At 43.2% G+C, this 23,324-nt stretch overlaps 1 protein-coding gene and 1 long non-coding RNA gene across 3 annotated transcripts; one reads left to right on the plus strand and one right to left on the minus strand.

Annotated features, from left to right (window-relative positions):
- Nucleotides 1–179: 179 nt before the first annotated feature.
- Nucleotides 180–2,364, minus strand: LOC113026373 (uncharacterized). 2 transcript variants are annotated; one of them, XR_013902862.1, is made up of 4 exons: nucleotides 1,316–2,364; nucleotides 1,070–1,232; nucleotides 760–952; nucleotides 180–464 (listed from the first exon to the last, which is right to left on the minus strand). It is a non-coding gene; the product is annotated as an uncharacterized LOC113026373 (long non-coding RNA). The 2 variants fall into 2 exon arrangements; XR_013902861.1 differs by having other exon boundaries at nucleotides 180–952.
- A 13,018-nt stretch (nucleotides 2,365–15,382) lies between these two features.
- Nucleotides 15,383–18,296, plus strand: gpr185b (G protein-coupled receptor 185 b). The gene is made up of 2 exons (XM_026162616.2): nucleotides 15,383–15,553; nucleotides 17,009–18,296. Exon 2 carries the CDS (start codon nucleotides 17,011–17,013, stop codon nucleotides 18,079–18,081), a length of 1,071 nt encoding a protein of 356 aa, XP_026018401.1. The 5' UTR covers nucleotides 15,383–15,553; nucleotides 17,009–17,010; the 3' UTR covers nucleotides 18,082–18,296.
- The last annotated feature ends 5,028 nt before the right edge of the window (nucleotides 18,297–23,324 follow it).

Consider the following 23,324-nt stretch of genomic DNA (forward strand, 5'->3'; position numbering starts at 1 on the left):
CTTTTAAACATATAACACTGTCAAAAGTGTTAATTTAACACTCAACAGTGTTGTATTTAACACTCAGAGGTGTGGACCCTTATAGACACTCTCCAGTGTTAATTTAACACTGGAGATTTTGCTGTGTAGAATCACATTAAACATCAATCACTGTTAAAATTTAGAAACCCAAAGCCATTTTTTATTTCTGCATACCTGCTGATATTTTTTTAGTGCTTTTAGAGGGCTTTGATGTGGCAGCCATCACAATTGCCTGTTTTCCATTAGTACCTACCCCTGTTTTTCCAGTAGGTTATAGTACCATGTAGTTTTTCAGTAACTACTGCACCAAGGTTCCAAGTGATCCAAAGTGATCAGAAAATTTGACATAGACTGAATGCCACCAGGTGGCTGGTCAATGGTGTCACTCGATAAGTTATGAGTGCGCCTCCTTCGTGAAAATCCAAGCCATCATTTTTGAAACTCTGAAATGTTTGAAATAGCGACCAAAATTAACAGCGTGATCCCTGAATTGAACACTAAAGTATAGACTGAGCAGCAGGCATTTTGTCACCTTGACGTCCATGCTTGCTGTGGCATTTATATCACTGGATGCTCGGCTGCATTGCTATAGTTACCCCAGGCACAGTAGGTGATACTCAATTTCAGTGAAAAACTAGATGCCCTAAGTCACGTTAAGCCAATTTGAGTAGGTACAAATGTAAAAATGGCTTAGGGTATGCAATTTATCAGTTCCAAAAAGTACAATTGTAGAAATACCTTGCATCTCCAGAGCCAATCCGAGTCACCATAATTATAGTCTATTTCTTCACCTGGACTTATGTCTCTGCTTGCAAATAAGCATAGATGGGGCTTTCCATTGATATTTAATATTTTCATCTTAGCACTTGGACTGATGTGGTTGTCGTTGACAAGTCTGCCTAATGACCCATCTTCTTGAGATGCATCCACACTGTGGGGTTAGGCAAAAAAGTATTAGCTTAACTAGTTAGTTAGGAAGCTTTTTTTTCATAAATCAAAAGCAATGTGTCATTTAATCTTAATCAAACTACACTGATATAATACGCACCACCAGAGTTTTCCATCAAACTTGAATTCAAACATGAACACCTTCAGGCTGTCATGATAAACTCTGTGTCTCCGCTCACATTCTTCTTTTGTTATGAGTTTACCTCTGTATTCCAAAAGAAAGTCTCCTTTTTGGAATGGAACAGTCGTGAAAATGCCCCGACCTGAATTGCAGAGGCATACCAAGTGAGTGACAAAAGACAAAGTGACAAACTCCAAATCTAATCCAAACTAAAGACCAACTTACCTTTGAAGGCATTTATGTAGTGGATATCAAGTCCCAGTTTGTCCCTTCCAGCAGAAACATGACAGACTGCATCCTCCCGTGGAGGAATGCGTCTCCTTCGCATGTTCTCCTGTACGATTGGCTGTATTACCAAAGCATATAAAGTATTACGATTATCGTCATCATTGTCATCATCATCAGTAGTAGCAGAACTAGCAGTAGTGTAGTTTACAGCATAAACACAGCTGACTTATTCATAGTGCTAATTTATGCCTTCTTTTAAAATGTTAAAGGCCTAGTACTCAAAATGGCGACATGTGACATTTCTGTAATGGCGACTGCAGAGAGTGATACAAGTACTGAGAAAGCTTAGGCATCAAAACTGTAAGAAGTTTTTTCTTCAGGCATATAAATAAATACACGACTAAATACACTTATACCCTTGCTTTTATTTTAGGGCTGTCAGCAGAATGGACAGACATTGGACAAACTGCCCGAAATTAGCTAACAGCGACATCAGGGATTTTGACTCAGACTGCGCTGGTTTAATTGTTAATCGCGTTAGTCGCGATGTCGGCATTAACACGTTTAAGCCACAATAATGCTTTAACACCGAGTAAATCCTAACACGGGTTAGCCCGCTTTATGGCGTTGACACGGTTAGTCGTCAGCCCTATTTTATTTACTCAATGACAAACGCTGGGGCCGTTTTACTTCTTCAAAGACTCACTAACAGTCCATAAAGCATAAATTAAACCAGTTTAATATAGGCCTGTGCACCTATAATTTCATATAGTATTAAAGTCATGGTGCATTTTACATTAAAAAAGGCTTACCTTTGTGTTTTTAATCCGTCTTCGTATTGCCGTCGACATACACTTGTTAAAGGGCACGCGCGCGAAAGTTGTGGCGCCGTTTCCTGTAGGTACCGCCTATATATATAGCCTACCAATCACAATGACTTCCGGCCGTGTGTATTGAAAATGTGTATTAAATTGCAGTACCTACACACATCCACTCTAACTCGAAACGTCGCTGTGCAATACACTGGAATACACAAAAATCAGGTGAGGGGGTATAGGTGGACTTTTAAGAAAATCAGAAAATCTTTTAATTATAGTTTAATAAATGAATTTACACTAGAGTTTAAGCAAATACAGGTCAAAAGATAAATAATGACCTCATAAGAAGTAGAAAAAATTATTATTTAGACACTTAAAAATGCATTTACAAGTCATGTTTTAGGGGGACACATGAATACACAGCAAAAAGTCGAAATGTCCCCGGAGCCCAGGTACAGCGCAGGTCAAATGTCAATCCATACCACATAGACGCACTCACACACACACACACACACACACACACACACACACTGGGGTCCTTGGCTGCCTCTTGACTTACAACAAAACACCACTGTAGCACTCTGCGGGAAACTCCTTCAGCCACATCACTCACAGCAGGGGCCACACACACATTCAGTCCTGCCAGTCGCCTTAACACGAATTAACTGGAATAGTACCTATGGGCAAAAAGACACAACTGTGTCTACGTGTGTCATCCATGTGCGTATACGGTACGCCACTGGGCCTGGCGTGAGTTCCTGTTACCGCTCGCTGACCACTTTCTGACTTCACGCTCTTAAACGTCATAAAAAAATTAGACACTCTGGTGCTGGTTACTTAGATATTGAGTCCATTTGTTTTTTACAACATGCATTTTCCATTCAACCAAGAGTTGCAGGCGATACTGAAGTGATTGATGTTTATATTTTTTTTCTTCATTCTCTAGCCTGTTAAATAAATCTTAAATTTATATGTGATTTAGTCTCATTCATCCTTCCCCTGAGCTGCGCTGTGACATTTTACATCAAGAGAAATTGCAGTAAAGAATAGTTGCAGTAAAGCAGTTGTCATTCTGTGATTGCTTAAAAAGATTACAGGGTGAACTGAAAAAAGCAAACCTACTTTTACAAGTTGCTATTTAACGTAATCGTTAATCAGTTACTTAATTTCTTTACTTTTCTTAAGAAAGCTGTGAAAGCTGAATATGGTTAAATTTTAATTGTATGTAGGACAAAGCAGGCCCTTTGAACACAGCCTGTAGGGCTTTAAGAATGACTGATAGTCAAAATGCACTATTAGGAGTAAAGACTGAGCTATAAAATTAAAATATTATCTTTGTTTTTCCAGACAAGAAATGATTTTTATTCCCCCCTTTCACAAGCTCTGCAAGCAACAGATTGAAGATCTGGTCTGAGCTTATATTTAATCTGTCTGCTCTAGATCACATGACATTTAAGGGAAAACAAAATATGAGATAAAAAAAAAAGTCATACCAAATAGAATTTTTTATTCACTCACCAGCCACAATATATCATTTAAATATTTAATTAACCAACCTGTCATGATCCAGACGACCTGCTGAAGTTCAAACTGAGTACAGAATGGAGGAAGAAGTGTGATTTAAGTAACTTTGAATGTGGTTGTGGATTTCACACAGGCTGCTCTGAGTATTTTAGAAACTGCTGATCGGATTTTCCGACACAAACATCTCTAGAGTTTACAGAGCATGTTCAAGATCGCAAGAAGAGAAATATCCCGTGAGCGGCAGTTCTCTGGGAGAAAATGCTGTGTTGATGCTTTGAGCCGGTAAGAAGGCTATGGTAGCCTAAATAACCACTCGTTATAATCAAGGTGTGCAGAAGAGCATCTCTGAATGCACAGCAGCAGAAGACCACACTAGGTGCCAGCCGAGCATAAATGACACTAAAGCTTGGATCCATCATGCATCCTACATTTTCAGCTCCTACTGAGCATCATTTTAACTCTTGCCTGAGTGTTGTTGCTGACTGTATCCATCCCTTTATCACCACAGCATACTACCTTCTGATGGCTGTTTCCAGCAGGACAACAAACCATGTTGATAAGCTCAGATCATCTCAAGGTGGTTTCCTGATCATGACAGTGATTTTTTGTACTCAAACGGCCTCCACACAGGTACCAGATCTCAGTCGAACAGAGCACAGCACGGATGTGCAGCCAACAAAACTGTGTGATGCTGTCGTCTCAATATGGACCAAAATCTCTCAGGAATGTTTTCAGCACCTTGTTGAATACATGCTTCAAACCATTAAGACCTCTCTGAAGGAAACAGAGGGTCCAGCTAACAATAAGAAATGCTGGTGTGAGTCTTGATAGCATAATCTTTATGGCAACAGCTGAATATATCTAAAAATTATTATTTTGTCACAATAGAAGTATTAAAATAAGAAAAAAATGAAATAAAGTTGGATTGATTGACTGAAGGCAACATGTGTCCAGAGGTGAGAGGCCATCTGGTGACTACATGGTCTGGGCAAGAGCTATTAAAGCAGAACAGCAGCTGGTCACCATGACCTGGACTCCATCCAGAGGACCCCAGCCAGAAACTGGAGGGTAGTCGCTAAAACACACAGGTCTGAGTCCAGCTGCTGTGACTGATAAATGAATGCACAGATACGGTTGGGGAAAACCCCGAGGCAGGAAAACAGGACATGTTGCACTTTATGGACAGATGGGCATAAGAAGAGAGGAATGGAGTGCAACAGCCAAAATATGAGCGCATGACAGATTGTTACAGCTGTGATGGGCCATGTGAATAAATGAATGGGATTTAGATGTGAGCTGAATCTGCAGAGTATATTTTTAAAAAAGCCTCAAACTTAGGACTTGTGGACGTTGCTCATACTGGTGTCACAGTAGCTAAAGGTTACATTTGTAATCAGCAATTGAGTGATAGTGTCTGAAGGGTGAGTCACTGACAACTTTCCGGATTTTATAAAGTCGTCTGAATTCATGATTTGGAATTTTTTTTTAAAGACTAATTTACTTACATGTACACTTACTTAGAAACTACTATGGAAGCCCGTACAAAAACCCCCCGTCTTGATAACTAAAAATTTCGAGTTATTTTCTCGAAGTTTTGACTTATTAACTTGAAATTTTGAGAAAAGAAAATGTGAAATTTCGAGATATGGATACTTTTTTTTGTGGCGAAATTCGCACTCAAAACCGGATTGTGAGCTACCAATGTATAGCAACAAATTGGCGCTTTCGAGAGTACATTTGCTGATAGTAACGCCAAGTGATTCAACTAATAACAGAAGGATTTCATCATTTGTGAAGCCACGCTAAAAATACTCAGGAATTTGTGCATTCATGACTGGCTGTAATACTGTATTAGCTAAGTTAGTATTGGCTAAGCTAATACTAGGTTAGCTGTAGCATTTGTAGCTGAGGGCTTCAGCTTCCGGGTAACAAGTAAACAACGTCATTCACGTAGATTACTGATTGGCAGCGCTAACTTGAAATTTGAGTCGCTTTTTGAGTTAATAAGTCAAAATTTTGAGTTATGGTTACTTTTTTTTTTTTTTTAAATTGTCGAAAATAGGCTTCCATAAACTACAGTTAATATATCCCAGATAAAATGCAAAAACCACATTAATACCACCTACTCATGGAATAACTACAAAACAAAAAGCAGGATTGTCAGGATTGACAAACATAAAAAGAAAAACACATGCCTTCAGCTGATTAAATTACGAAATTTAAATAGGAAACTAGGTCTATAGTAGGAACATTTCAATTAATTTCTAATAAATGAAATTTTCATAATTTAGAATTATCATCTCAAAGTTTTCCCTTGATAACTTGAAATTTTCTCAATTTTGACTTTTTTTTTTCCACCAGAAATTAGAGTTCGTAAGTTAAAATAGTAATATACCTACCTTGAAACCCAAAGTCAGTAACATAGGTAGTAAGGTAAGGCTGACAATTCAAGCAAAGGGCAGACAAAACCCAAGTCCAAAATCCAGCCCGAAAGTGGAACACAGAGAATTCTGGGAACTGAGATGGAGGTGCAAAGACAACAAGCTGCATAACCACACACACACACACACACACACACACACACACACACACACACACACACACACACACACACACACACACACACACTGAAGCGACTGATTTATTATAGTCATAGAGAACTGGTAGATACATTTTAAATTCTGAAAAAAAGTCAAAATTCTGATTAATGTTTGAATTCTGAGAAAAAGATAAATCTGAATTTTGAAATTAATGCTCAGAAAAACAGAATTCTAAAAAATAAATCAAAGTTTAGTGTTACTGAATTGAGAGAGATTGTGAGATTAAGATCTGAATTCTAAGAAAAGAATCTGAAAAATGTTTTCAGTTTGTCAGAATTCTGAGAGAAAAAGATAAGTCTGACTTCTGAGAAAATAAAATCTTAAAATGTGTCTAATTTTAAGATCAAAGTCTAATTTCTGAGAAAAAAGATCTAGATTCTGAGATATGTCCAAATTTTTTTTAGATTAAAGCCTGAATCCTGAGAAATAACTCAGAATTCTAAAATAAATCTAAATTCTGAGATCAAAGGCTAAATGCCAAAAGAAACTTATGAGAAAAAAGTTCTGATTTTGATACAATTCTGAGAAAATATAGAGAAAAGTTGTAAAAATTCTCCCAAACTCATGGTCCATTTTTTCCTGTGTCCCGAAATCTTCCATGGCAGGCACAAGGATGGAAAAAGAACCGAAAAAGAAAACAGCAGCAGAAACACAAAACCCACAGGGGAAATAAAAATGAAATAAAGTCTAAACTCGCACAGGTGCAGAAATTGGGGAATAAAAAATAATAACTAGAAACATTTGGCTGTTTGTTTTGACTAAATAGGACTTTACGAGCTCCACAGAAAGGTAATGAAGGAGATTATTTTAAAATGTTTTTAGAGCACAGTCATTCCAACTCATTATGATATCACAGCAGTATACCCACTCACTTCAAGCTTCACTTGGACTGTGAAGAGGGGCATTTGCATTCCCATCAACCAAAAGCTCTCTGTAGTCCATCAATTTGCTCTCGTGTGCTCTTTCAGCCTCCCTCTCCCTCTTGACCTTTCACTGAGACCTTTAATCAAAGCAGAGTTATGGCTCCCTGGAGCTATTGCTAACTACCGAATCACACAGCCTCAGTGCAGCAGGGATTTGGTAGGCCTGAAAAGTCAGTGTCCTCCTCTTAATCCTACAGCAGCGTGCTGAATAATGTATGTTTTTTCCTGCTTGGGAAAGAAACTAGCGTGCCACTGGTGATTCAGCGTGTGATTCAATCTGAAGAAAAGCTCCCTAAGACCTTAGTTCAAGAGAAACAAGAAGAAACAAGAGGAAAATCATCGCGGCCTGTGACTGGTGTAGGAACTCCTCAGTGCGACAAGATCAGCGTTGAGATGAGTCATTGCTTCAGCTCATCAGATCTGGGTCAGTGCAGATCAGAAAGTTTTACAGTGACAGCTAGATTTCTATGAATTTAACCAGTTCCATGAAACATTTGTACCATTCTGAACAGGATCCAACCACAGGTGGTTGGTCTTGCCTGCTCATTTTTTTGTGCTTTTTATGTAAAACAACACTGATAACTTCTGTTTTAGCTCAGACACACAGCTAGCAGTAGCTTCAACTCCTGGATCAGCCCATGAAATTCTCCTTGCTGCTGCCTTATTGTGAAAACTGGATGAACTGAGAATCCCAGTTTCTTCCTTTCCTTCTTCACAAAGATAAGTCTAGGTTTTTTTTAATCACTTTAATTAATGAAAATGTTTTTTTCACATTTATTTTCAGTTTAACAGCACGTTGGTTAGCACTGTTTACTCACAGCAAGAAGGTCCTGAGTTCAATTCCACCATCAGGTCTTTCTGTGTGGAGTTTGCGTGGGTTGTCTCCGGGTACTTCTCCCTCCCACAGCTTCCTCCCACAGTCCAAAGACATCAAGTTAGTGAGGTTAGGTTAATTGGTAACTCTAAATTGCCTATAGGTGTGAATGGTCTGCCTCGATGTGTTAGCCCTGCGTCAGACTGGTGAGCTGTCCAGGGTTTACCCTGCCTCTCACCCTAAGGCAGCTGTGATAGGCTCCAGCCCCCTGGCGACCCTGGGATGGATGGAAAGTTTTAGTTTGGCTTCATTAACCTTGGGAGGATCTCTGTATTTTCTACTTTTGCTTGACTTTTTTGTTTTTGTTTTGCACCTGCTCTCTTCCACAGCATGTCTTTGTCCTGTCAGGGTGAGGGGAAAAAGATGGCCGCCCCTCCCTGAGCCTCTTCACTCACACATCCTTAGAGCTCCTTCTTTATGCTTCACAGTGGGAACCATACGTTCAGATATCATCCATGAACCCTCTCTTACACAGATTTGTACTCACCAGATCAAACTCAGAACTTCCACTGGTCTAGCTGTCCATCTCCCGAGCACATCTATCAGCAGGGATTTCTTTATCAAGCCCGATTCACGCAGCCTCCACTGAACAGATGAGATGAGGCTGTGATTCAACCTCTGTGAAGGGCTGATGCTGGCTCCAAGCTGAGCTGCTGTTAATTGGTGATTTCTGAAGCTTTAATAAACTTCTCCTCTGCAGCAGAGGGAACCCTCGCCTAAATGGGCCTCGTGAGAGCCGGTTTCATCACAGTGTTAGATGGTTTCTGCTACTGCACTGTTCCTGAATTTTTCCCCATTGACTGTCATTTCATAAATTAACGATGAGATGCTGTTTCATTGTGGCGCCTGGCCGTCAGTGCCGCGATGTGGATTACTACAGATATGTGGGTGCCACCGCTACGTCAGCACAGCACATCTGATGTTCCCAAAAGCACTGCGAAGGAAAGGAAGACTAAAGAGAAGTTATTAGGTGATTTTTTTTTTCTTTTTTAAGCATCACGCTCGAGGGAAACCCAGCGGCTGTTTTGTGAAGGGATGTGTAGGTGTGTGTGAAAGTGAGGGGACAAAGAGAGAAGGGAGGGGAGTGAATGGGTGGGAGTAGTATTAGTCATCCACTCTCACTGCTGAGATGTTCCCAGCCTGTGCGTGCACAGGGATTTAACCCAGCAAAAACCTGTGCATCCTGGTCTTTAATAGCCCCACCGAGCCCACAGTTTAGGGTTTTTGTACTTCTAAGGATTCACTTTACATCTTCCCAGTATGTGTGATACCTAAGCATAACCAGGCACCACTGCCCTAAATATCAAGACGTTACACAACTCAGTCTCCTCAATGTGAATCGCCTGTCCTCTGGTGACTTTCAGCCCAGACTACACGAGGTAGAGGAGGAGGAGGAGAAGAACATAGCCTCATGTTGGAAATGCATCAGTGATGTAATACAGTTTGACTTTGGTGTGCTTTGTCATCACAGAAGCAGAAGCGAGAAGAGTGTGAGTGCTGCAGAAATGGAGTCGATCAAGACAAACACACACACACACACATACTGAGGGAAGGAGAAAGTGAAACAGACACACCAGCTTTGCGCTACAAAGCATACCAAAACAGCGAGATGAAGTAACGGCTCACAATTACCCATGGTGCTTTGCCGGAAAGATGAATGAAGTTGGACATGGAGAGGGCGTCACTGAAAGCACACATGCACACGTGCACACGCGCGTTTCATCTGTATTCTGATCATGCGGCGTGATTCATACATAACGATGTGCACAGCACAGAGAAGGGAAGCGGCACGCTTTAACTGAAGGCAGCATGAGTGTGTGCGTGCGTTGTTGTGCATCAAGAGAAATCACAAGCTTGTTCGCTATTTTATTCATGTGGCTCACAGTGAATGAGGGGATAAATGAGGAGACAGGAGAAGAGAGGAGCAGGGAATAAAAAGACGAGGAGACAAAGAGGAGGGAAAGGTTGTCAGAGTGCTTGTGGACTGGCTCGGGAGTTTCCTGCACTTAAGGTGCGATGATCCAATTGAGCTCAAAGTGAATCTGGAGAAAATATGAGCTCTGTCCTTGTTTATTTATTTATTTATTACGCCCGGAAGGAGGTGGTTTGCATCACGCATCCATATTCAGACTCATGGAGGGGGTTACCATTACCACACCAATTACGGCATTAAGTGGTTAACAGTAGGCGGTCTGAGAGTTGTTGAGGCATATTAATATTTAAAAGTTCAAATATAACATCACGACACAACCTTGCCTACCATCTTTCAATAATGGCTGTAATGTTTCTAAGAAATGTCTAAAACTGACACATCTGGTCTGTGATACATCAGTAATATCAGCCCAGTTTAATAGCGTGAAGATTTTGTAATTACAGATGTAAATGTAAGTAGGGCTCTGACTATTTCAATTCAATATTATTTACACAACGCCAAATCGCAACACCAATCACCTTTATATTGCGAAGTCAAGACCCTACAATAATACAGAGAAAACCACAATACTCGACAAGCCCCCTTTGAGCAAGCACTAGGCGACAGTGGTAAGGAAAAACTCCTTTTTAACAGGAAGAGCCAGCAGAGCCAGGCTCATGGAAGGGCAAATACCACGTAATTCTTTAAAGGGGCAATTTGTGAGTTTCTTTTATCATCAGGACAACGTTCTTTCTAATGGCCAACAAGGGGGCGGGGAGCTCATGGTTGGGAAGTCTGGCTGTATAGAAGCCACAGGGAAAGTTTTCTGACAAATCTGAGTGCTTGGTCTTTAGATCCAAGTCCTTTCTGAATACAATTTGAAGTAGATTTTGCGTAAATTATTGTCATTATTGCAGTCAGAGAGGTGGGTAAACCTGAGTATAGTCGCTGAGCATGAATGCCAACTTGGGGTTCGACTTGATAGCATGACCTACATTAAACGAAACCTTTGTCCAAAAACCTCTCATGTTTAACTGTTTTCCACTTTTTCTTTAGTCATTTTAGCCTTTTTGGCCAGGGTGAAGGGAGTATCTGCCATCAAACAAGAAGACAGCTGCATGTAACTACGACGGTGTTTGCTAGTTCACCTTACATGCATTAATTTAATAATGTGGTTAGCCTACTCAACGTAAATTACAAACGAACAACATTAAGCTAGTCGCGTAGAGAAGAATGGCTGCTGCTGCCATCATCATCCTCATCATTTCTGCTACACTGTGTCCCGAATTCTAAATATTGAGGATAAGAACAAACCAACACTGGCCCAGAAGAGTGCAGTCAAACAATGATTTTATTGAATACAGGCGTGGAAAGATATACACTGCAACACATCAGCATAGATCTTCGCCCAAAAATACACTTCAGACTGCTTTTAATACATCAGGGTTCTGCCCCTTCATGCGTTAACAAGAATATGACATGGATCAGTTACAGTAAATGGTCAATTAAAAAGCTAAAAACAGAGAAGTTCCTCTTTCTATCACATTCTTCCATACATGGCAATTTGTTTCACCCTCCAGATGGTCCCTGTGGGCTTGCAATCTTCTCGACTCTTCTTCTGTCACCTGTTACTAGGCAAACTCAAATGCAGTTAGAGGGTAAATGAATTCCAGGCCTTTGGCCTGGCCTATCTTTATGATCATTTATGTTTGTAAGCGTGTATGCCTTTTTAACCTTCTGCTGCTCCAAGTCACTTACACCATGGATCGTCGGGACATCGCGCCAAATGAAGCTTAAGACCTTTAAATGGACTGAGCATCAACTCTTCATGAGCACAATGCAATGTGTGTATAAAATGATTATAGCTGCACCTTTAGTAAAAGTTTTAATCTAATGCCGGTAGCTTTTAATGAACGTTTTAATGCAATGATAATGATGAAAGCTATATGTAGCAGTAAAATACTTTCTTTATTCCCACATTCCCTCTCTTGACCTTCTGACAGGAAGGTCACCATACTTTGGGTTGTGTCACTCCTCGGCCCATTTGGCCGCCTCCAACTCTACCAGTGGCATCATGACCACCGGACCCATCGGTCCGGAGTCCACGGCCCTCGTTATTACCTTCTCCAGCAGTCCTCTGGCACAAGGAATGAGACAACACCCGCAGGTGACCAAGATCCCTAAAAAAGCGGCAATAGAAAGCATTGCAGACATAACAAACCCATTCCATTGTCCAAACACGGATGTCATCCAGACACTGAAGCAGCAGGTACAAAGACCTCTGAGCAGCACAGTGGCTTGACTCAGGCAGCAACAGTGGGATGCAGTCCTCGGAGGGCAGAAAGTGTTCCCTAATACACTCAGCAGAGGATGGAGGCGGACGGGTGAACTCACTTGAACTCTCAGGGGGTGCTGAGAGCCGAGACTGTTCTGGTGAGTTCTCCGGTGGAGCTGCTGGTGCTGGCATCTTGACCTCTAGGGGTCCAGACTTGGCTGGTGACTGACACCCAGCCTCCCCAGAGGCTGGGTGTCAGATGGCCAGCTTAAGAGATCCACCAGGTACAGTGGTGAAGTGTGTTCCCTGCTCGTAATGAGACGGTGAGGATGGTGACTGAATGAATGAGTGGGTAGGCTGCTGAACTAGTGGCAACTGAGCTACAGGTAGCGATGGTAGCGGAGGTGTAAGAGGTGGTGGAGTGGCTGACCGAACTGCGGGCAGCTGGGCTGCTGACTGAACTGCTAACTGTGTTACAGACCCAACGTTAGACTGTGGTGAAAGTGTGGATGGGAGAACATGGTCAGGAAAAACTGTTTCAGTGAGGTTTACAGCTTCCCCTGAATGGACCAGTGCAGGTGAAAAAGAGTCCCAAACATTTCCATTCTCTAAGTTCATAATGCCAGGCTCAGTAACTCCATGCTTGGCAACAACAAAGTGGAAACAGTCATTAACACAGAGCGTGGGCTCAGGAAAGACAGTCTTTGAAGCAATAGCCATAGATGAAACAGAAAAACCACTATTATCTTCGGTGGAAACACAAAAAAATAGCCCCAGAATAAATAGTCCTTGTATCTGACAAAGCAGAAACAGTGTCCCTCTCACTCACCACTGCCGGTTGTTTACATGTCCCGACATCCGGCTGTGCGAACGACGTCGCGAACGTCGCTTTTTTCTCGGAGACGGCTCTGACGGGCCGGGTAATTCCTCGTCCGGCGGTTCGGACGGCATGTCCTCCGTTGAAGCGAGCGGGCGAGCGGTAGCGGGCGGGGGTGAAGGTGAAGCTCGTGGAGAACAAAATTCTGAGTCCAATAGCCAGGGATAACCGGAAATAAGGTGTTGTAGGTTGGCTTCCACAGTGTAAAGAAACGCTTCTCCCTCATGCTCTAACCACAGGTTGATTAATTTTGAAGCAGTCGATAACGACCTCCTGAAGCTCCCTGGGTGGGCTGAATGCCGCTGGATCCATATCTGGCTGGACCGTACTGTCACGGCGAGTGAGATGAGCCGTGTGGAAGTAATAAAGGAGGATCCAAATGCAGGCACTTGTAAAGGTGTGAAGGTGGTTTATTAAACACAAAATAAAAATGGACAAATGGCAAACGGAGGAAGGACTAAACTATACTGGGAACAAACTAACTACTGGACACGAACCTGAACAAGAATGAGAGCGAGCAGAGGCAGACGACGGTTGACAGCAGGGAAAACACACGAGTGAGACATGGTGGATACACAGACGAACCAGCAACTACAATGACAGAAGACACGACTTAAATACACACAGAGAAACACAGGAAATTACACACAGGTGGTGGACACAGCTGGGAGTAATTAACGAGACGAGACAAGGGAGGTAAACTGAACACACTCACATGAGACGCAGACCTTCACAATAAAACAGGAAACAAGAAAACAATGCACAAAGACGCAGACACGACACTGAGACAGACTAGACACTGAACTAAACCTGAAATAAACATGAGAACACAAAACCTACGAACTAATCCCTAAACAAGAATAACTGAAACATAGTGAGAGACTGAGATTACCGAAAAGCACCACTGAACGACACAGGAAATCATTCCTGCCTGTGGCCATCTCCCTGTACAACGCATCCACTTAACACACTGTTTGCTGCTACAACTACACATGTTTCTTTTCCAAATATTTATTTATAAGTGACTTATGTATGTATGTATGTATATATATGTATATATTGTACTATTCTTAGTTAGCGTATTGTCTGTCTTGTCTTAATGTTGGTTTAAAATGGAGCACTGTAACAAAAAATAATTTCCCCCAGGGATCAATAAAGTATTCTGATTCTGATTCTGATTAGATTCATAATCATCATCATAAGAAAAGAATACAAAATGCAAAAACACACGTACCGGTATCCGGTGCCATTATGGCACCGGATACCGGTACCCATCCCTACTTAGAGGTGGGTGGATCGATCCAGATATCAATAGTATGGATCGATGCTAGCGCGATAGGATTGATATTTCATTTAATCCTGAAGGTTCAATATGTAGACTGCTGGGCTAAAAACCCTGTTTAAAACTATATGCTTTATTGTAGATTACTAAGTGCTAATAGTAGCTTGCCATCACCAGTGTGTGAATGTGTGTGTGAATGGGTGGATGACTGGATATGTAAAGCGCTTTGGGGTCCTTAGGGACTAGTAAAGCGCTATATAAATACAGGCCATTTACCATTTACCATAATAAACTAATTACTGCGGAAAGTAACACTCATAAATCTTGACACACGGATCAACACTACACAAGCTACCTTTGTAAGTTGAACGTATCAGTATCGGTATTGGTATCAGTAATACTAGTTACTTGGTATTGCACAGCACAAACAGCCAGTTTGACTGGTTATGCTGCAGACCACACATACACACAGACAGGTACTTTTTGCACATGCACTTTCAGCAATTTATTTTCATATTGTAGCTGTTTGTTTATTTCTATCAGCACACCTGGTGACGCAGAACCTAAAGTGGGAGGCAGCAAAGTCTCCCACTATCCTTTTGAGCGGGTTATCAGTCACTGTGTGATGCACAGTGTTGCTCAGTCACCCCTCCAAGTCCAGGACAGATAACACCAACTCTGAGGCACAGGTAGTTACACGCTCACCCCGCTGTTTAACAACAACAATATTAATAAAGATAGAGTAATGGCGATAAGGAGCTCTGAAACCTGACCTACATACAAACACATAAACTCAGTGAAGGTGACGATGTGTTAATCCACTCTCCCTCTCTCCGTGATTCACACACAGACCATGATGACGGTGACTGGAGGAGCGGAGACTTCTGACGTCAGACGAGGAGAATGACAAGCGCGTCCAATGAGGGGCCGAGGATGTGCAGCGCGAGGACGGAGCAGCCGACAGAAGGCTAATAACCATGCCAACGGAGGAATATAGCGCGCGCCGCTGACTGGGGGAGAAGCGCGCGCGAGAGACAGGGGGAAACCCCGAAAGAAGAAAATACTGAAAACACGTTCACGGGAAGTGGAGAATAAAGGAGGACGGAGAGAGATACGAGAAGCAGAAGCAGAAGAAGAAGACACGGAGCGGGTAAATGTGTGTGTGTTTGTGTGTGTGTGGCGTGGTCTTCATCCATCCCACTTTCTCTCTCCATCCTGCTCTCTCGCTCTCGCGCGCTGGCTCAGGGACTGCACTGCTGCAGCTGAATGAAACCGATGAAGGTATTTAAGCTTTTGTTCTGTCTTTGCTGCACACAGCCTGCCCTCAGTGCTGGAGGCTCGGCAGGGGCGTAAAAACAAAAAACAAAACAAACAAAAAAAAGGCTCGTGAGTGCTGTGTGCTGGGCTCTGGGGCGCACGAGCTCCCCGTTACCGCAGGGATGTGAGACCCCCCTCCTCCTCCCCCTCTCAGCTGCGGGGCTTTTGATGCTGGTGTAGGTGGTGGTGGTGGTGGGGACGGTGGTGACCTTCCCTGGACGTTTCCAGTCATTGACGGTGTGTGCGCGTGCGTGTGGGCGTGCGAGAGGAGGACTGAAGAGGACTGAAGAATAGAGGAGGGGGAGGAGGGGTGAGTGGGGGCGTTGAGGTGGGAGGTGCGAGAGGAGGGGGGAGAGATTTTTTTTTTTATGAATGGAGCTCCACATCTCTCTTTGGCGCACGCGGCTGCGAGTGTGTGTGTGTGTCGCTGTGCGTGCGTGTGCGCGCGCGCTGGCTGCTCTGCTGCTGGGCTAAAATTAGCGTCAGCAGCCGCAAATATGTGGATCAGAATCCGAATTAAGCAGCTTCTAAATGAAAACTGTGGGCGCACGTGCCCGTGTCTGGGCTCGCGCTCACACACGCCACCGGTGAATAGGACGGCAGCCGTGCCCCAGGACGTCATGCACCATTTTTAGAGACGCTCTAAAAATAGACAGAGTCGGTGATGATTTTGGTTGTCCGGACTCTGTCAGGTAGGAGCGAGCCAGACTCTCGTTATTGTTATTACTGTTGTTGTTGACAGTATTGTTTATTTGGTGTATGTGTTGTTTTGCTTGAAGCCAAAATGGCAGGAAGAGTACTGCCAGTTATGGAAGACTTGTCCTTGTGTGTGTATGTGTGTGTGTGTTCGCACCTGCTGATAATTACCTGTCAGCGTGGTGCACGAGCTGCTGATGACGTGCATGCTGGAGGGTAAAAGTGCTCGGTCGTTTTCACGAGTTTCTGAATGGATGAAAAAAAAGTGATTTTCTTATTTGGTCTCTTTTGTGAAACGGGATGGCTGAGCACACATCCCTGCTCCTCCTCCGCCTCCTCTTCCTCCGCCTCCTCCCTGCTTTTCTCGTTTGTTTTGCCCTCCTCTCCCCGTCTCACGTCCTCTTCCACTCTTTTTGCTTTCCTCTCGTCCTCACTTCCACTTCTGAAAACTTCTTCCATCGTGTTTTTAACTCATCTCTCTGCTTCCATCTTTCTGCTATGTCACATTCCTGCACACAAATGTCTGCACCTCTGCTCCACCTCTTTCCTGACTCACCTCTTCCTTTCTTCCCTCCCTCCTCCCTCTCTCCAGCTATGATTCTCTCCCTGGCCGCGGCGGCAGCCATGAGTAGCGGTGGCGGTAGCAGCCTCAACTCCTCCTCTCCCCTCGACCCCTTCGACTCCTCCACCTCGTGGAGCCTGGTTGAGGACCCCGCCAACTCTTCGTCAGAACCTGTAGTGCAAACTGTGACCCCTGACCTCCAGCCAGCGACCACCGCCGTCGCTCTTCAGGAAGTCAGCCCATGGGACATTGCGCTTTGCGTGACGGGGACTCTCATTTCCTGCGAGAACGCCCTGGTGATCGCTGTGCTGTTCTACACGCCGACGCTCCGCGCTCCCATGTTCATCTTGATTGGATCGCTGGCGGTGGCGGATCTCCTGGCCGGCCTGGGCCTCATCTTGAACTTTGTCTTCACCTATCTGATCGACAGCTCGGTGGAGTTCGTGACATTGCTGTCCGTTGGACTGCTGATCTCGGCCTTCTCAGCGTCTGTCTTCAACATCCTCGCCATCACGGTCGACCGGTACCTCTCGCTCTACAACGCCCTGACCTACCACACTGAACGGACGGTCACCTTCACCTACGTCATGGTGGTCTTTATCTGGGTGTCGTGCCTCACGCTCGGCCTGTTGCCGGCACTGGGCTGGAACTGTCTGAGAGACGAGAGTACGTGCAGCATCTGCCGACCGGTCACTAAAAACAACGCCGTGGCTCTCGCCGTCACTTTCTTATTGGTCTTTGCCCTCATGATGCAGCTCTACCTTCAAATCTGCAAAATCGCCTTCCGCCATGCGCAGCAGATCGCGGTGCAGCACCAGTTTTTGGCCATCTCCACCACCAAAGGTGTCTCCACACTGTCGGCCATCCTGTGTGCCTTCGGGGCATGCTGGCTGCCGTTCGCCATGTACTCCATTGTGGCTGACTCCAGCTACCCCGTAATATACACCTACGCCACGGTCCTCCCAGCCACCTGCTGCTCTGTAATCAACCCCATCATCTATGCGTTCCGAAACCCAGACATCCAGAAGTCGCTATGGATGGCCTGCTGTGGGTGCGTCCCCTCCAACCTCTCCTTAAGACCCAGGACCTCCAGTGATGTGTAGCAGGGAAGGTTGGAGTCTCCTTAGTGTGATGCTTGAGGTCGAGTCAGGGTTGGAGGGACAGGAGGTGGCTAGGAGGAAAGAGGAAAGAGATTTCCTCTGCTTCTCATATCGGGGCAGGCTGATGGCGAACACTCAGCTGGCCGCTGTAGATGTGGCACTGGCGGCTGATGGAGAAGAGGACGATGCATAGTCAAAAAAAACAAGAAAAAGAAAAACGATATGAAAGTTTGTAGCCTTGAGAAAACCAAAATCATGGATGGAGATGGTGTGGAAACCAACTGCAAACACCTGTTCAAGGTATCCTCATCATGGCTGTGGGAGCTGAGGCAGGCTGTGGGGGAAGTGTCAGGTGACTTTTCCACTGGCCTCTGTTAGGGCACGAAAAGTGAGTCCTGCTTCTCAAGAGTAGCATATATGTGAAGCTGAGATTTAGTAAGAAAGTTGCTAAATCTCTGCATGTCCTGAGGCTGGGCAGCACTGCATGGTTATGCAATCAGAAGGAGTGAAACAGTCTTAAAATACTTGTTTGTGTTTTAACTGATGTGTTTGAAATTAAGTGGCGTGTGGATAAAAATACAATGAGCTAAATATACACAAGGAACGACCTTGAAAATTCACAATGAGCTACTTTCTCCTGGTAAAAAAACGAGAATATTTCCTCCCTGGAAACATTTTGAGCAATGTTTCCTTCAGCTGATGCAGATTAAGTAGCTGAGTCTTGCCCATTAAGCCTTTTCCCAATGCCAGAAGCACAGCCTTTATTATTTGTTTTTCCCATTTCGATGCAAGTTTCAGGAAAGAGTGAAAAAAAGCTAATCACACAACATCCCTCCTCAAACATTCAAATCCGAAATGAAATCTAATGTACCAGTCTCTGAATGCATAAACAAGCCCGGCTAGTTTGAAGAATCTAGAGAGGGATTTCCATATTTAGACTGGCATGTGTTGTCCTTGGTTCGTTGAAATGAAATCTGCTCCGCAACGGAGAAAAATGGGTTTCTCAGCCTGCCGCTGTGCCGTGACTGCGAAGCAGAGAGAGCTGAATTCAGCACCAAGGACAGCGTCACTGCAGAGCGCTGCTACCCTGGGAATGCTCTCTGCTGCGGGGAGGGAGAGCGCCGGAAAGTAGGCTACGCTGTTCTTTACACCCTCTTTATGGGGAAATGTGAGACGGGCCTTAAAGGAGCATTTCAGCATGATTGGAGTTTCTTTCACCCTTTTGTCCACCCCTGGATGGATAAAGGTATTTAAAAATTTGTGTTTGCTAAAACTCTTCTGTTATGTGATTGCTTCAGTTTCAAAAAGACATGCAGAACAACATTAATAGTGCTAGTTAATCACTGTGGCACAAGAGAGCACAAAAGACATTTATGATTAGTATCAATAGCTAACATCTGCAAACCTTATGTCTCGGTTTGGATACTTCCATGCACTTTGCATTTACGCTATGTCCTTACTTGCATAGTGTTTAAAATTAAACGTGGTAATGTTGTTTCAAACTGACCACAGCAAGCTGTATACTTTCCAGAAATGATGACTGGACATTGATCGGAGCCTGACTGATCTATCAGTGGGATGATATAATCAGCTTTTTGGTATTGTTGTTTAAAACGGCGGATAAATTAAAATTTAACAAAGATTTGATGGGAGAAACTCCAACTTCAAACTTGTTATAAGTGTTGAAGATTTGTCCACCAGAGGGCACTCTGCAAGTAACCTGTTGGCGACACGTGTTTGGAACACCACAAATACGACAATCAACTGATTCAGACAGAGACAGGCAGAGCGTAAACGGGTAAATAAATAACTACATATAACAAATGTTTAAAAAGTCTGTTTAGATTTCATGTGTCTGACAGAATTTTTTTTTAAAATATATATCGGAATTTCAGATTTTTAAATGACCAAATATTGGCATCAGTATCACTGTCAGTGTATAACAGTGATTATCCCACTAGCTGCTGCAATCTGTGAACATTTACTACTCCCTTAGCAGCTGACCGCACATACGACAAGATTCCTCTGCAATAAAGAAACTGATTTAACTTTCATGAACAAGTAAAGCAAACCAAAGTTGGTCTCGTGAATGCTATTTAGCTGGCTAGCTAGCATTGGGAGCTAGCATCGTTGCTTGGAATGTATTTCCTTTCTGTCATATTGCTGTCTGAAATGTTTTGGCCATTTCTTCTACCATGTAGCAAAAGCAGCAATTATTTGGGGTGGAAAGTGTAAATAACACTACACCACATCAAAGCATACTAAAGATTTGCTGCTCGTTCTTTAGCTGGCCTGTCATTGTTGTATTAATGTATTGATTTTTTCTGAGGGGTCCTGTTCTTTTATTACGCGGCAAAAATGGCGACTATTTTGAAGAAGAAGGGTAAAGAACGCCACACGACATGTACTGCAAGTGCATAATAAATGTTTGCTGCTAGCTATTTAGCTGGCAAGCCAGAATTGGCCTGACACAGTTCCTTACAATGTATCAGCTTTCTGCTGTTTAAGAAATTTCTGATGATCTATCTAACCCTAAAGCGAAGAAAATTTAGCAACTATGGGCGAAACAGCTGCAAGCAACGTAAAGTGGATGAGATCTGAGATAATCTTTTTTTAAAGCCCAGAAGGGACTACCAATGTGAACTAATAAGAACACAGGACACATATGACCTGTTAGTAAATGAGTTAGAGGGTTACCTAGGCAACCGCAGCCTGGAACACCTACAAGCTGTCAGCTTCAAAGCGATGTGCGTCAAGCGAATCGTTTACTTTTATGCTTGAAATACAAAGTATGGAAGTATCTGAGACACAGCTATGGTAAAAGCTCAGCACTGTTTAAGACCAGCATATTATAAGCCTAATTTGACCCCTGCCAGGCCAGTTTTTAATTATTTTTTAGATAAAAGCTACAATCGTTATTTTAGCCAAAGTGTCTTTTTAGCATACTCTTGTTGTTTGATGTTTCGACACATAAAAAACTATCAAAAAACTTTAAAACTGGATTAAAGATCCAGAAACATGGCTAAATTACTTCTCTGATGGAAACTCTGTCTATAATGCACAATCATGAATGTATTTAAATATCGGCCTCGATATCAATCTTAAAATATTTCCAGGAGTCAGTCAATCAAAACAATGACCCCGTCCTCTCTGTCCCCGTGTTTGCGATCAGCAGAAATTTCCGTCGTCACCGGGAAAGGTGAGAGCAGCTGATATTTTTCTGAGGCGAACAGGACCTGTGTTTTTCTGCAATCTCCATAAAGCTGTTTTGGCCATGCGGCTCTAAAGTTAGACGGCACTCTGGCTCCACAGCCCCATTGATTTTACATTAGCCGAGCTGAGCACAATCCATATCGAAAAGGTCGTTTTTCATCGGGGGCAGCTTTGGTCGGCTACGCTACGCTTTAAGTCATACTTGCGATTCTTGCACCTCTGAAAATAAATGAAGAATGGATGTGTTTTGTATTATTGCTAAATATTTGTAATGCTTACGCTTAAACACTCATAGATGTATGTCATAGATTCAGGGGAAATGGCAAAAGTCTATATATTAAGAAGGAAACAAAGCACCATATGGCGAAAAATTCTCTGGCTTCCATTTTAATTTCCCTATGTGCAGCCTGTCAGCAGTAGCTGGGTACCTTCTGCAGACATGCACACAGTCTCACCCCGCCTTGAAGAAGCAGTGCAGCTCCGCCGCGAGCCACCTCTGAAGGCTCGGCAGGTTAATGAGAAGCAAGAGAGGTGAGGTGACGTGGCGTGAAATAGAAACACCAGGCGAGACGCGCTTTAACGCAACCTCAGGTCACGTCCACCATGCACCCAATCAGGATGAAGTTATTTCCCCACTGAAAGGGCATCATGCACCGTAAATCCAGCTAATGATAATAATATCTGAGCAGTAATGGTACAGGGAGCTGGCCTAATGTACAGAGAATGCTGTGAGGATGAGTTGGAGAAGGGATTTATTGCCAACCTCAATCTGTATTTAAATGATCTGCGGAGATACTTTTCACTTTCGTGTTCCTCAGAGCAACCTCGGAGAGAGTTTCAATGACTAAGCTGCTGGCATGCTGCTCATATACATGTGTGGGAGGTGTGCTGGCTTTGGGAAAATAGTTTATGGAAACTGGGCTGTAGTTTCGAACTGCAACAGTAAGACTCAGCACAGGAAAAAAACTGTGTAACTACAGGGAGTCACTTCCAAATTCAACGCTTTCTACCAAATAAATCGCAACATTATGGCGTGAAAGCAAAAAACACACATGTACTCAATGAAACTCTGAAAATGGCGCACAGGAGAAGCAGGTATTTTCTTTTTCTATGATGTAAATTAAAGCTTAGAGTAGAAGTATTTTCTACTTTTCTTGGCAGGAAGCAACAATCAGTTGTTTTTGCAGCAGTTGTTAGCAGAACAACAGCCACACGAGTTTCTGTCAATGATTTCCTTTGGAAACGGCAGACTCTCTTGTGTCTTCTTTTGATTTCTATTTGTTTGGTTTTGGCCTTATTGGAACAACAAAAACTCCTTCGCAATAATGTCCAACTGTGTTTTGCTGTGTACAAAAAGCCACAAGCGAGAAATGGAGAGAGAAAGAGAAGCGGTCGGCTTTGGAAGATTTGCAGAATAACTCAAAGTAAATGTTTCAAGGCAACAAATGGCACATTGGGTTTTATTGGAAAGAAATATGATCCTGGCTGCCTGGTCGGGGTTTTCTAAAAAGCATGGAAAACCTAATGAGTAAATAAATGCTCAACTTCTTTTCTTAGCTCATCTACTGCAGACAGAAACCTCCAAAATAAAACGCATCTGCAGCCATTTTACTAATTTGATAATTTAATTATAAAACCACCAGTTGAACAAGTTGCCGGTGCGACCTCTTCCCTTCCTCTCTCTTTTGCTCAATCACTGCATTGATGGAACTGCCTAATGGTAAACCACCTGTATCAATTATTAAGTGAAATATTTTCAATTACTCTGAGGCTGGAAGCATGATGTGGATGAAATTTGGCACTCGGTGAACCGCAGCAGTGCGCGAGGGAGGGTGAAACATATCCACGCACAAGAGTTGAATGAATCTATTTCACACAGGAAACTGATGCGGATCCTTTTGGCACACAGTTCTCTTGTATGCACAATGATATGCGAGACTTGCCTGGTCACCTGTGTTTGGATATGCTAGATGGGACATGCAGAGCAGTCACAAATGAGGTGAGGATAATGTCACATCCGGTACGGTTTCTAA

This window comes from Astatotilapia calliptera, chromosome 3, assembly GCF_964374335.1.
Source record: "Astatotilapia calliptera chromosome 3, fAstCal68.1, whole genome shotgun sequence".
Lineage (NCBI taxonomy): Eukaryota > Metazoa > Chordata > Actinopteri > Cichliformes > Cichlidae > Astatotilapia > Astatotilapia calliptera.